Raw genomic sequence first — 15,836 nt, forward strand, 5'->3', positions numbered from 1 at the left:
ATCACAAATTGGCTGCAAAAGCAGAAATACACATTAAAGGAGACCTGGCCTTAGATCTATTTTTTTCATGCTGATTGCATGCATGCTATGTATTGTGTAATGGATACAGGTATTTATTACCTCTCACAGAGAAAATACACAGTATTCCTCTGACAATGCTTTCCTCTTTCTCCAGCACCATGTTAGTTCAGGCATCACCCAGATTCATCATCTACTTTCTGAACTAGGTTGCTGATATATAGATGATATATTCATGTATAGCCTGGTGCTTGCACAGTATTACGATCTTGGTTGTGTGTATACAGAAGGCCTCACACAGAATAGCCCCCTGATACTTCTGATACTTCCCCTGGCCTTGTGAGCTGCCAAAGAGTTACAATGTAACAACAGTACAAATATGTAATCACTGGGGTAGGTGACTGAAGAAATGCTTATGCATGCCTGCAGCAGACTGATGGCATAAGGGCTCATGTATACTACAGCTTCTAAACTTGAGTTTAGGAGCTTTTGGCGTTTTTTTTTTTTTTGCCAAATCTCCTAAACTCAACTTCATAAAAGCCTATGTGCCAATGTACACATAGGCTTTTACAATTGTTTAGAAGCTGGTTGAGAAGAAAATCCCTCCAAAATGAGGGAATCCCTGATTAGGAGAGGTTCAACCTTCTTTTCCTGAACATGGAAGAATCTCGTTCAGGATAGGAACGTTTTGACTGTCGGCCACAAAATCACGGTAAAATTGAGGCACGATTTTGTCGCGTTTTGTGTTTTCCCACGACCGACAGTCAATCTAGTCTGTGTGTACATGAAATCTAATCATCCCAAGATCCTCTCAGTCATATAACAGCTGAGCAGCCAATTGTCCCATTACTTTTGGTCCCTTAAAAAGTGGGAGGCACATATACAAACTGTTGTAATTCCTACACCGGTCACCTGATTTGGATGTAAATACCCTCAAATTAAAGCTGAAAGTCTGCAATTAAAACACATCTTGTTTGTTTCATTTCAAACCCATTGTGGTGGTGTATAGAGCCAAAAAGATTAGAATTGTGTCGATGTCCCAATATTTATGGACCTGACTGTATGTGTGCTTTAAAGAAAACCGTAAAACACGGTGACGTAAAACACGTACGCCGGGACTATAAACGGGCAGTAGCCAATAGCTTTCATCTCTTTATTTATTCTGAGCATGCGTGGCACTTTGTCCGTTGGATTTGTGTACACACGATCGGAAATTCCGACAACGGATTTTGTTGTTGGAAAATTTTATATCCTGCTCTCAAACTTTGTGTGTCGGAAAATCCGACGGAAAATGTGTGATGGAGCCTACACATGGTCAGAATTTCTGACAACAAGGTCCTATCACACATTTTCCGTCGGAAAATCCGACCGTGTGTACGGGGCATTACACTGAATAATGAGTGCCGCATTAACGTGACTGTAATGGTTATTTGGCAGCTTGGTCGTGGTATAATAAAATTTGTTTTAGTCACTAATAATAGTAGCCAATAATGTCTGTGAAGGTTCTCATTTATCCCAGTCATGGTATATCTCCCAGGACTTGGTCACATTCAATTGGACTTGTTGTGTAATGTTGGAGACATCTTAATAGAAGTTCACTTTTGGAACATGTAACATGTTCCACCCGTTTTTATGCCCCTTTCAGACAGAGTGGAATGCATCAAGTGGATCCTGCTGCTCAGTGGGGGATCTTTTTGCTGATGCCTGCTGAGCAGCCGGATGACAGGTCAAGGTTCTCATTGGGGCGGTCGTATGGAAACAGACTGGCTGTCCGTTCCCATCCGACTGTCATCTGATACGCCGGACGGATAGCGTAGTATCCCCATCCGTCTATTTTTAGCTGATCGGATCGGATGCTGGTGGGTGTCAGCAAACACATGTCCACTAACATCTGCTGCTCCATAGAAAACAATGGGTGGTCCGATCGGTTCGCTGGTGTGAAAGGGGCCTTAGGGTGGAACATTTTCCAGCATCTGCTGCTCTCCCCCTGCTGCCCCCCTTTCTGTGACATTGGCCTGGGGATCTTCTCCTTGCACCTGCTGTCACAATTTAAAAACAATGTGGCCATGTGTGGCTCCGTCCACACGCCCACATCATTCATTCACAGTTTCCTGTGAATTAACCACTTTAGTACCGCACTATAGATGAAAGACCAGCTGCTGGTTATCGGCATTTCTTTCCTCACGCGCTGTGTCTGTCTGAGGAAAGGAGTGCCAGTAAGCGGCAAGGCTCTCAGTACATTCTTCACACTGATAATCAGTGCCCTGATCATCAGTGCAGCCCCAACAGTGCCCATGAGTGCCCATCAACGCAGCCCATCAGTGCAGCCTCATCAGTGCCCATTAGTGCAGCCCATCAGTGCAGCCTCATCAGCACATATCAGTGAATAAGAAAAATTACTTGTTTGCAAAATTTTACAAACGCTAAGAAAAAAGTTTTTTTCTAAACTTTTACTTTTTTTTTAAATTTGTTAAGCAAAATATAAAAAAATGGCACCAAAAAAAGCTCTATCTGTCTGAAAAAATTTTTATTTGGGTACAGTGTTGCATGACCGCGCAATTGTCATTCAAGTGTGACAGTGCTGAAAGCTGAAAATTGGCCTGAGCAGGAAGGGGGTAAAAGTGCCCGGTATTGAAGTGGTTAATGCCAACATGTACCATCAGCCATTGAGGTTGATGGCTTGTAGTTTCCAATGAGTTGTGAGGGCACTGGTGAATGTTCTAGTAGCTGATTCTTCCTGCTCTCAGGAAACTGTCTGCCCGTATGAGGTACGAGCAGACATCTATTCGGAGAGCTGGACATTGGACCTGGGATTTGCTGATCCTGGGTGCAATGCTCTGCAGGCTCCTTAGAGAAAAAAAATAAATGCACATTTCTAACCTGCAAAAATTGTGCATTTATTTTTTGAGGGCTGGGTTCACATCTCCATGCGGAGCTCACAGCAGGGGTCTGGTGCGTCCCCATTCACCGTTTCAGGTCCGATTTCGGTCTGAATTTTTGGCTGATTTCGGACCTGAAACAGACCAGAAGACGCACAGGACTCTTGTGCAATTCGCTCCGCAGCCGTCCCAGAGCTGTGCGAACTGGCTCCATTGAGAGCCAGTCACAATCTCTTGTCATGCAAATTGAATGCGCGGATACCCGCATCCAATTCGCAATAGTGTGAAATTATCCTTTAACAGAATAAGTCGAATTAAATGTGACTAACTGCTAATAGATAGTACTAATAATAGTAATTTCCTAAAGGAGTTTTATGGTCACAGCATATACGGTAGTTTCATTTTAAAACATCAGCATTGTAATAACAATACAAACAATAGTTATTTTTGACAATCCAATATTATCTTACTTGAAAAATATCCTTTCATGTTGTGCTGCCTATCTGCTGGCCATGTTTTTCCACACCTTCCTACATTCCCATGCTTTGCAGCTTCTTCTCTGTGATTTACTTTCAATTTCTAAGGACTGCATATCCCATGGTACCATGTTGCCTCCTGAAACTCCTCCTCTGTGAATTCTGTGACACAGCAATGCCTTCTCACAGGGCATAGTGAATATGTGTCACAGAATTCAGGGAAGTAAATGCATAGCGATCCTCACAAGTTTACAAAAATCAAGATCATTCAGAATAATAGGAGTAGGCTATAAATACATTAAATTAGAATGTGGAAATTAATAAATATTTTTTCATTTTGACCATAGATACACTTTAATTGTCATCTCCACCCTCACTTTCCATTTTGTTCCTCATACATGTAATCTGTCTCCAACTCTAGACCACTTTGTGAGCATACGACTGATCCAAGACAAGGAGGTAGTAGTTATAAAGGAGACCCGGACAGTGTCAGGCTCCTCCCCTGTGTGGAATGCACCGTTCCTCTTTGATGCTCCGCTGGAAGCCATGCAGAATCAAAGTCTGTGTCTGGAGTTCCTAATTATGCAGGTGGGTGATCAATCCTTTGAAGGTTTTTTGTAAATATTTTTAAACAAAGGTATTCACAATTTCCATCTATTACATCTCTGTCCATTTACAGTACTTTAAACCTGCCTTTGACAGTTGCCAGCACCCGTCAGACTCGCCCATTGATGTCAATAGGACTGTGGTACAACCATGAGCCAACCACTTTGACTCATGGTTGCGACACAGTATTACTATGCAAAATCCCCTTTGGGATTAAACAAAAAATGGGCATCTGGGAAGTGACAGGATCACCTCCTCAGTGCTTGGCAGCAGAGCCGGTACAAGGGGGGGGGGGGGGCGGAAGGGGCGGATGCCCTGGGGGGTACAATTTATTGGGGTGGGGGGCGCAGTGAAGTGTCCTGCCCTTCGCCGACGCCGTCACTAGTTTGCTGGGACCGCAGGTTTCCCCAGCAACCAGTGACGCTGCGTGCGTGCGCCCGCCCCCTGCTCCTCACTGCAGGTCTTGCAGACGAAGACAAGCTCGCACTCACGGGCCGCGAGTAGGGGCGTGACGTCACCCCGCCCCCCTGCTACTCATGGTTCCTGGGTCCTGGCTCAGGCTCTCCATATCTCGCAGGCCGCTTCCGCAATCCACCCCTTCAGTATTTCAGTTGTGCGGCGTGCCCTCCTGCATTCCAGGTATGTGGGTCAACTAGTGATCACTCATGGCATATTTTGTTAAAGGTCACGCTGATGGGCACCTTTTTTTATGTTAAGGGGCACTCTGATAACAAACAAATTTTATTTTAAGGGGAATGCTGATGGGTATATTTTTAATGTGCACACTGATGGGCATATTTTCTTAAGGGGCACATTGATGGACACATTTTGTTGTGCCCATCAGAGTGCCCTTTAACATAAAATGTGCCCATCAGCGTGCATATTAAAAATATACCCATCAGAGTGCCCCTTAATACAAAATGTGCCGATCAGTGTTGCTCTTAAAATAAAATATGCCCATCAGAGTGCCCCTTAAGAAAAAATGTGCCCATCAGAGTGCCCCTTAACATAAAAGGTGTCCATCAGCGTGACCTTTATTTTATGTTAAGGGGCACGCTGATGGGCATATTTTATGTTAAGGGGCACTCTGATGGGCATATTTTATTTTAAGAGCAACACTGATGGGCACATTTTGTATTAAGGGGCACTCTGATGGGCAGTTTTTACATTAGGGGGCATGTTTTGTTGTGCCCATCAGAGTGCCCCTTAATATAAAATGTGCCCATCAGAGTGCCCCTATAATGCAATTTGCCCATCAGATTGTCCCTTAATATAAAATGTGTCCATGGGCAAATTTTATGTTAAGCGACATGCTGTTGGACATATTTTCTGTTAAGGGGCACTCTGATGGGCATATTTTATGGTAAGGGGCACTCTGATGGGCACATTTTATATTAAGGGGCACTCTGATGGGCACAACAAAACATGCCCCCTAATGTAAAAACTGCCCATCAGAGTGCCCCTTAATACAAAATGTGTCCATCAGTGTTGCTCCTAAAATAAAATATGCCCATCAGAGTGCCCCTTAACATAAAATGTGCCCATCAGCGTGCCCCTTACGATGGGCAAATTTCATGGTAAGGGGCACTCTGATGGGCAAATTCTATGTTAAGGGGCACGTTTTGTTGTGCCCATCAGAGTGCCCCTTAATATAAAATGTGCCCATCAGGGTGCCCCTTAATATAAAATGTGCCCATCAAGGTGCCCCTTAACATAAAATTTGCCCATTAGAGTATCCCTTAACATAAAATGTGCCCATCAACACATTGATTCTTTCTTAGAAAGGGGGGGGGGGGGCGCAGTTTGCCATCTTCGCCCTGGGCACCAAATGGCCTTGTCTCAGCACTGCTTGGCAGCTACTACTCTACTGCCCTCTGAAAACTCATGTGGAAAAGCCCTCAACTGAATTTCTACAATGTTCTTTAGTCTGTCTTTATATTACCCTCCTGTGATCCCCTTGTACAGCAAGGTTAATATTGGGAGAGGATGTGGCATTAGTTGTAAATTAATTAGACCTTCACTATCCAATCACAGGCTGGGGGGAGGGTCTTTGACTAAGTTATATTGCTTTGACTGCAGTAGAGAAAAGCAAGTAAGACAGTTCAGATTAAAGTATTTTTTAAATAAATGTAGCTGTTTGCCTTCAATTCTGCTTTAAATTATTCTCCTAAATCCATAAACACTCAAGGGCACATCAGGTTCTTTATTCCTGATATGTTCTTTGAGGGGGGTTACATTTCCCTAAGAGGTCATCAAATTAGAGTCTTCCCACACAACATTTTGTGGGCTGGACAAGGATGGTGGTTGTGGTGGACGGATCGGGGAATTGGATATTCACAAAGTCTGTCCTCAGCCCCATTCACACCACAACCCTTTACAACACAGTCCCCCCTTTATATCAATGTCCACAGTCCCCCTTTACATCACAGCCCCCCTTTACATTACAGTGCCCCTTTACAGTGCAGTCCTCTTTACATTAATGTAACGGGGACTGCTCTGTAAAGGGGGCACTGTAACTTAAAGGGGGGCTGTGATGTAAAGGGGACTGCACTGTAAAGAGGGCACTGTAATATAAAGGGGGCTGTGATGTAAAGGGGGCTCTGTGATATAAAGAGGACTGCACTGTAAAAGGCGCACTGTAATGTAAAGGGGGCTGTGATGTAAAGGGGGCACTGTGATATAAAGGGAACTGTAACAGTGCCCTTTTTCAGTGCAGTCCCCTTTATATTTCAGTGCCCCCTTTACATTACAGTGCCCCTGCAATCTGCCTCCTCCCCTCCTTTCCTTTCTAACATCGAGAGATGTTCAGAGAAGAGGCTGTTAACAGTCTATGTGTCCTCTCCCAGCTCCTCCGCTCGCCTGCCTGGCTGACGATGTCATCCTATCAGCAAGGCAGGGGACGGGAGGAGCTCTCTATTTCGATCTGCAGCTTCTCCCACCTCCTGCCCTGCTGATTGGTTGACATTGTTGGTTGGGCAGATGGAGGACCCACGGACATAACCACATAGCAGGAGGTGAGCAACAACTGCAGTCTGTTAGAGCCTTGTGCGGACCGTGGTCGCCGCTCATCTCCAGCTGTGTGGCCTGGCAATGGCCTGGGGGTTGGGGACCCCTGATAATACACACTACAGAGGATCAAGACCTCAGGTTCCCCTTTTGTAACTGTACACCCAGCATGATATCAAGTCAGTTGGCCAAGAATCTGAAATTAATAGACATTAGTACATTTTTTGACATTTGCAGGTTAAAATTACCCACTTCATTTTTGTGCTAGATGTTATATAGATATATAGAGAGTCTTCACTACTCCATGCCTGTATTAAAAACCCTTGCCTCTGGAACTCTGGATGCTGACCAAAGGAAGTCCAACCATGCTCTACATATTCAGCAGAAAAGCAGTGAAGCCGGTCATAGATGGAGCGTTTTTCTTTCCTGCAACTACGATTCTGTCCCAGCTGAGAGAACACAGTGATTACTGCTAGCAGGCTATAAAGGCTGCTTGCAATAATCACATGTAAATCCGACAGGCTGATTGTACCCAAGTTGATTGATCGATTAACTTGGGTACATTCAGCCTGCCCATACATGGTTTGAATCTCAGCTGGTACTTGCTGAACCGGCCAGGATTCAAACCATCTGTGTCCGGCTTAAGTCACACACCCATGATGCCAGATCAAGCCCATGTTGGTGGGGCTGCAGTGTACTTTGTCCAGCTTTAATAAAGTTGGAATTGTTCTAACATCATCGGTGTGCAACTTCCTGCTTTCCATATGTTGCATTGGGGTTGATTTACTAAAACTGGTGCAAAAACTGATGCAGCTGTGCATAGAAACAGCTTTTAACTTCAGCTTGTTCAATTAAGCTTTGCCAAATAAAAATCCTGGAAGTGGATTGGTTTCTATGCAGAGTTGCACCAGATTTTGCACTATCCAGTTTTAGTAAATCAACCCCATTGAAACATAGAGGAGTGATGTAAAAAGAAGACCGAGTGATTTATTGAGTCTGACCCTTTTTGATTTTTTTACTTTTTCATTTTTTTTTGTCTGAGTATAGAGCTGTTTGTCTGATGTTTTAAATGTATCTATTGTAGATTGACTTACTACCTCTGTTGGAACTCTGTTCCAAGCATCAACTACTTTGGTTAAAAAATTACTTTATAAGGTTTTTACATATTGAGTTCCTGCAATCTCCTGATATATTTTATCCCTCAAACCTTTCATAATTTCTGTTGTAACTCTCTTGACCTTTTCTATTTTATCAATATCTTTTTGTAAGTGAGGTCTCCAGAACTGGACACAGTATTCTAAATGAGGTCTAACTAACTAATATAGGGGAATCCCAACCTCTGTCCTCCTGATTCCTCTGTATAGATGTTCAGCTAGACCTCATTTAGAACACTGCGTACAGTTCTAAAGACCTCAATTCCCACAGGGAAATCTTGCAGGATCTTAAAGCGGAGTTCCACCCATTTAAAAGTCAGCAGCTACAAAAAGTGTAGCTGCTGCCTTTTAATAATCAGACACTCACCTGTCCCATGGTCCAGTGATGCGGGTGCAGGAAGCCTCGCTCCTTTCCGAAGCGCCGGCTTTCTAACTGTGGGTGTCCAGCTGTGGCTTCACAGCCGGGAGCGCACTGTGCATGTGTGAGCCACGCTACGTGCTGTGAATGGCTGGGCAATCCTCTGGGAGCTGTGAGGTGTCCCAGAAGATTGCAGGGAGGGTCGGGGGAGAGGTGATCTTCCTTCCCGTGCCAGAGTAGGAAGTGGGAGCTGGGTGCCTGTAAAAACAGGGTACCCGCTCCTCCCTCAAAAAAATGTCAGGGGGTCACCAGTACTTAAAGTGGAAGTTCCATTTTTGGGTGGAACGCCGCTTTAATATGTACAGTCTTGAGGAAAGAAGGAAAAGCGGAGACATGATGTTCTTAACCTTCATAAAATGTAATTGCCAATTTTGTGCTTTCCTAGGGTCGAATTTATAATCGTGCCCAAATTCTTGGACGTGTATTAATTGGTGCTGGGTCACCCGAGGCTGGTATGGCTCACTGGCAGGAGATGTGTAACAAATCACCTGTGGAATGTTCCCGCTGGCATGTGCTGCAGGCAGATGTATCCTAGTGGACTTTGGAGACCATTACATGGATGAACCCATCAATTCATAAGAGCGGAGACATTAAAGAAGAACTTCACAGATTTTTATTGGGTCTACAATGGCTACATAATCTTTTTAGAAAAGCAAAAAAAAAAAAACATCTGGTGAATTCTGAATTTTTATTTTCATATTAGAATTCTTCCCCTACTCAGCATGTTACAGCACTAGAATTATTAACAACAGGAAGAACACAGCTCTAATAATCCAATGTAGGCTCCCAGTAAACTGTGCTGATAAGGAGCATGATAAAGAAAACAGAGTCAGCATAGACACCCATGGTTCCAGTTCTGGGCACATCAACTTTTCAGCCAGGAATGACAGATCCCCATTTTAAGGCCCTGTTAAGATAGGGCATTAGTAGGCTTTTTCATTTTTCAATAGAAGGGCCAGTGATGATAAATAGAGAGATTGAAAGCAATTTCTCAGTGGACCTAGATTTCCTTCGCTGGTTACAGTTGAGTACGTATATTCGATCCCAGTTAAGAATCCCTACTTTAATACTTGACCCCTTGACTTTTGAACACATATGTTTAAAGGGGGAATCATTGAAACACTCACTGTCATATCTATATGCCCTGCTAATTGAAATAGAGGCCCCACATAAATTGCCTTTTCTGCAATGTTGGGAAAGAGATATGGGGGTATCTTTCTCACAGGCACAGAAGGATAGGATTTTATTTTTCTCTCACAAAGCCTCACTGGCGAGTAGATATCAAGAAGGAGGCTATAAAATCCTTACAAGATGGTATAGAACACCGACAGCATTGCATTGGATATTTCCTCAAGTATCGGATGTATGCTGGAGATGTCAGGAATCGGAAGGCACCATGATACATATTTTTTGGGAATGTCCAATGTTGAGGGAATTCTGGAAGATGGTTGAGGAAACCGTTGAAACGACTACGGGTGTGTCTCTTGGAGAGAATCCGGCAGCCTTTCTCTTGCATGACATCCCATTGTCAAATGAAAAATATAAAAACTTACTGTTAAAACATTTGCTCACTGCAGCAAAGGCTTGTATTCCAGTATTCTGGAAAAGTAATGTATCCCCAACGAGATTACAGTGGATGGCAAGGGTTTCGGAAATTCAACAAATGGAAGATCTGACGATGATACTGAAAGAACAGGAGAAAAAATATTGGAAGATCTGGAATCCCTACTTTCAATATAGAGAACAGACTCTCCTATCTGAGTAATGTTGGTCAATCCTGAGATAGTTATTTAATAGTTAGAGACTGGGCAGTAAATATGGCTGAGATGGGTCTTATGGGGGTGAGGGGGGGAGGATTCAATGTTTTTTTTTTTTTCTCTCTCCTTTAAACCAGGACTTGTTCTTGGAAAGGAAAAAGAAATGGTATTTATCTTGTTAAGAGATTGAGCATGTAACATGATAATTAATATCAATTAGGATTAAGATAAGAAGAAAAAACTAAATATACGGTATATAACTGTGGTGTTGTGCACTATGAATCCTTATTTGATATGATTGTATAATGTTTTGATATATGAAAAAATAAAAATAAAAAATTTATAAAAAAAAAAAAACATAGACACAAAAATATGAGGATGGCATGTACTGGACTCCAAATGTGATGCCCACCCATTGCAAGAAATGTAGTTGAAAGTGTTAGTTGGTTGTATTTAATAATTTAATTTGCTACTAACTATAAGACAGTATCCTGATTTTTTGGTATTTTCCTTTAGGAAACCTTGTGAATTTTTATTTATGAGTATATAACTAGGCTATTCTATTACCAGTGCCTGCAGATATGGTGTTCTTGGTGAACCTCTTGGATCCCATAATGTAATAATATCAATTTAACATAAAATCATCCAGTGGCTATGCACAAATTGGGGACTTTGCTTATGCTTACATAAGCGCTTATGCTCACAATTGATGCCTGTGTTTATTTGTATAAACTGTAAGTAACATGTATATTTGTAAAGCCATCATGTAAAAATATACATAACAGAAATATTTAACGCACTAAACTCAGTAAGACTATATACTGCTTTAAGGTAACAATCTATTGCTATAAATATATTTGTACTGTATATGACATGTTCTGCCATAACACAGACAATATCGTGTCCATTTACATTGCCATAATTAATAAGTAATTTTTTTTCTTTACTTGTAACGTGATCATTCAGCCTACTGAAAATATTGGGCCTTGTGTATATTAGTTCTATAAGCTTTCAAAATACATCAGAAACACGAAACAAAGATTCCAGTTACAGCGAGTAAAGGAAAGAGTTCTTCCTACTGATGGTTTAATACATTCACTCCATTAAGGTGCCTGTACTGCTCAGTGCTCACTACGGGATGAACGCTGTTTACAATTATTATCTTTATTTAGCTTACTGTCTCATGCGTTTGAACAGGAGAGAAATACAAAACACAGCACAGTATTTTGATCCTTTTGACAGCATATTCTGTTAAAGCGGAGCTCCACCCAAAAGTGGAAGCTACGCTTATCTGCCCCCCCCACACACACAGGGCTTCACTGCCAGTTTCCCTTAGAAGCAATGGCGGCGGAATTGGCTGGGGTGCTGACATTGCGGGATCCCTGGACAGGTAAGTGTCCTAATATTAAAAGTCAGCAGCTACAGTATTTGTAGCTGCTGACTTTTAATTTTTTCTGAAGGAGGCTGGACCCCTTCTATAACCACTTCCGGACCACCCACTGCACATATACATATACAGGGTGGCCCGACTGCATGAACCGACGTACCTGTACGTCGGTCCATGCATGAGATACAGCAAGCACGCGCTCCAGCCTGTGTGTTCGGCAGACTCGATGTCCGCCAGCCACCCACGATCGAGAGGCAGAACGGGGATCTGCCTATGTAAACACAGTTAACCCCTTGATCGCCCCCTAGTATTAACCCCTTCCCTGCCAGTGTCATTTATACATTGATCAGTGTATTTTTTTTAGCACTGATCGCTGTAATAATGTAAGAAAACAGAAAAGAAAGGGCACACCGGCCTTGTGCATTATCCTTTAACAAGTTTATTTAAACGAACACGTAATAATACTACTCACAAAGTTGGATGAAAATCACTCTTAAAATAGTCTTTGACTTGTGACAATCTGTCCACTGGTAGCAGTCTCCAGATCCTACAAAGAGGACGTACAAACTGCTGCTGGCTGACGTGTTTCGAAAGTTACACCTTCTTCTTCAGAGCCTAACAGTCTTCATCTCTTACCATGGAAACCACCTGTGTACACATATACACACACCCACATATAGGGATGTGTAATGGGCACCCGTGCACAACACACAAGTACACGCATGCACCCAAAGGAGTTGGGTTGGTGCGGATGCCAGTGTGGGTGCCCTTGCTGATGGTGGTTGCTCTGATTTTCCTCCTGGTGCCTTCCGTGTGCAGGCTGGTGTGCACCATCTTTACACATAGTTTGCTCATGCATGTGACTGTATGTATGGGACATGGGATTGGGGCCTGCCTGGTGGGGTGATGTGTCGCATTGTGTGTGGATGTGTTAGAGCGTGATATCATTGTTGTTGTTGCTGTGTCTGTGGGCTGATTTAGCTGCAGGGGCTTTTTTGGATTAACTCCTTTGGGTGCATGCGTGTACATGTGTGTTGTGCATGGGTGCCCATTACGCATCCCTATATGTGGGTGTATGTATATGTGTACACAGGTGGTTTCCATGGTGCTGTGCCAAGGTCTGCCTTTCAACCGCCCACCTACATGGGAGGGGCACAAGTGTCTGTCTGATTTATGCCTCCTTGATGAGCACATATAGTTAAATAGCTGTAAGAGATGAACACTGCTAGGCTCTGAAGAAGAAGGTGTAACCTTTGAAACGCATCAGCCAGCAGTGGTTTGTATGTCCTCTTCATAGGATCTGGAGACTGCTACCAGTGAACAGATTATCACAAGTCAAAGACTATTTTAAGCGTGATTTTCATCTATCTTTGTGAGTAGTTTTATTACGTGTTCTTTTAAATAAACTTGTTGAACGATAATGCACAAGGCTTTGCAGGACCGCGCAATTGTCTGTTAAAGCAACGCAGTGCCGTATCACAAAAAATGTCCTGGTCATTTAAGGGGGTAAATCCTTCCAGGGCTGAAGTGGTTAATACAACATGGAAATAATAGCACCATAGTGATAAGAAATGTGCATACACAAACAGTGAAATAATGGCATAATACACTTAATACATAATATTTTAAGCAACAGACAGCATGGACTCATGCAAGACAGAAATTGTCAAACAAACCTGATTTCTTTTTATGAGGAGGTAAGTAAAACATTGAACAGAGGGGTGGCTGTGGACGTGGTATACTGGGAATTGCAAAAGCGTTTGACACAGTTCCCCACACACGGCTCATGTTTAAGGTAATAGGTAGAGATGTATAGAAAACTGGCTAAAATACCGAATTCAGAGGATAGTGGTTAATGATTCTTACTCTAAATGGTCTGAGGTTATCAGAGGTGTACCCCAAGGTTCAGTGTTGGGACCCTTATGTTAGGATTATTCTTCTCCTGTGACCAGTCAAACTCCAGATGTATTGAAAAGCAGACAATTTATTTCAGATGTGTCACACAAAAGGATAAAGCTTACAAGTTGAAAGATGCAGTAAGAATCATACAAAGGGATGTACAGCCCCCCTACTAATACCTATGTAGCGCTGGTAGATTTTAATCTACCGCTGATAGGTAAATCTAGTGGGTTACTTATTATAGCAAGTTATATTTGCCTCTGTTCCAGCTTGGCTGATGTTGCGTGTAGTTCCACACTGTGCCGGTGGGTGTCGTTGTCACCATTGGCCAGTGTTGGAAAAGCAACGTGTTGAAGTGTATGAGTGCTCCTCTGTCCCGGAGACAACTCGGTGGAGGAGGTCCTCCAAGTTGCATTCTGGGAGAGGGTATTTATGGGACAGACGCCATGTTCTGGGGTTCGTTTCCAGCCACCTGCTGGCCTTCCTGGCCGACAGGTATGTGTTAAGAGTACCACCTCGTGGTCCTCCGTTCCAGAGGCCCACGTCGCTGCGGTGTGTGGGTGGGCCTAGAAGCCTGTCTGGGGCCTACCACAGCAGCAGAGGAATGGTCCTGAGCTGTCTATCCTGAGAGAAGAAGCTGGACAACCGAGAAGATCCCAGGGGAGGACCCGTCATGGAAGGATCATGCAGAGTGCTGGTCTGGAGAGGGGCCTGGTGACTCGGTTGGAGGACGTATCCTGAAGTAGTCTTACTGCATAGTACTGCCGGGTTGGCTTAAAGGTTCAAGTACTGTGTCTGACATTCATCGCAAACCATTACATCCTGTGGCAGAGGATCGTACGGGTTTTATTTCAAACAAGTCTGTGGCAGAGACTTTTGTTCGTGCTACGTACTGGCTGCTAGACAAGTGAGAGAGGTCTATCCAGGCGGGCAAAGATTGAATCCCACAAGGGGAGCGCATTCAACTACAAGTGTTCAATTACAAAGACTGTTCTGAAGAATACTAAGGAAAGGTATTTGAGCTTCCCTGCAGCTTTCCTTCTGCCTCTTTCCTGCTACTTCATTTATTTGTTCATTAAAGCATTGGAAAACCTACTCAAGTGTTTGGTGCTTATATCGTCCAGAGGTAAACTCAACGGAACCCTAGACCCGGTGGCGGTGAAACAGAGGTATCGAGAGTGAAGGTAACAAGCCCGCTTTAAACCAGCAGCTCCACCGAGAGTTAGTGCTACACCTACAATATAGCTATAACGCTTCTATTGGCTGAGGAAACACAGATAGCGTGCCTGGTACAAAATGGTACTTTATTGGCTAATTAGTGTTTCCTGTACAGTCTTGTTCTACCATATATGGTTAAGCCTAATCATCCTACAACTTACTATGGAGTTAGTTAAAGCAAACAATACAGCAAATTAATACAACAACGTGCTCAGAAGTCATCTTAAAAATCAGTCTCAGGGTTTTTGTTTTTCTAATAGTCACACAATAAACGTTTAAAACTTTTCTAACATTCCCTCCTCTTGTGTGACTATTTTATCTCAACACACTTAAATGATAGTCCCTGTGTTATACACTTTTGGACTGTATGTCATTAAGTTGAGCTTCAATGTCCACATAGGTCTCCTCAGAGGTAGGAAGGGCTTGATACATTGTTCTTGAGACTGCGGTTTCAATCAGTTTTTGTGAAAGTCCTTGAATACAGGGAATGCAGCAACATCCGCAAGTGACCAAAACGGCCAATGCCACAGCAATTGAGATCAAACATGATGTGATAAGTCCAGTCCATTTACCGAACCATCCTTCAAGCCAGTTTGTGAATGGATCATTATTACCTGCGTTTTCCACTAATTCATTCGAAAGAGTAGTCAGTCTTTCCAAGGCTCTGGTCACGGTGTCCCTCCTATACCACTGGTGACTATCCTAGCTGGCAGTTTCTTATCCCCACACATCCACCAAACGTACGGCGAGGCACATTCCGGTCACGTCACTTCCAGGTCCCATACTTCCGGTTTACTGTACTATGGTGGTGGAACGCACGTCGGCTTACGAGAGAGCAGAGCGGCGGTGCATTTCTGCCAATAGTACTACATGTCAGTGTCCTCAGTGCCAGGAAAAGGGACTTTTAAAAGTAAGCAGCCATTTGCCGTTTTGCTATGTATGTTATTTTAAAATAAACAGTTTTATGCTTAAATGATGACAGGGCCAAAGCTGCTACTTTGCTTCAATCTGTCTGATT

The 15,836-nt window shown here is 43.2% G+C and overlaps 1 protein-coding gene across 3 annotated transcripts in view; it reads left to right on the forward strand.

Moving 5' to 3' along the window:
* LOC141131571 (synaptotagmin-4-like) overlaps positions 1-11,363 on the forward strand; it is a 105,748-nt gene extending 94,385 nt beyond the window's left edge. For 2 of the 3 annotated variants that reach the window (XM_073618991.1, XM_073618990.1), the window contains 2 exons: positions 3,795-3,961; positions 8,943-11,361. In XM_073618991.1, coding sequence (XP_073475092.1) covers positions 3,795-3,961; positions 8,943-9,092 — 317 coding nt within the window. In that variant the 3' untranslated portion in view covers positions 9,093-11,361. Of the gene's footprint in view, positions 1-3,794; positions 3,962-8,942 lie in introns of all 3 variants that reach the window. The other variant, XM_073618989.1, reaches the window with a different exon arrangement.
* The last annotated feature ends 4,473 nt before the right edge of the window (positions 11,364-15,836 follow it).

The sequence above is a fragment of the Aquarana catesbeiana genome, linkage group LG03, assembly GCF_042186555.1.
Source record: "Aquarana catesbeiana isolate 2022-GZ linkage group LG03, ASM4218655v1, whole genome shotgun sequence".
Classification (NCBI taxonomy): domain Eukaryota; kingdom Metazoa; phylum Chordata; class Amphibia; order Anura; family Ranidae; genus Aquarana; species Aquarana catesbeiana.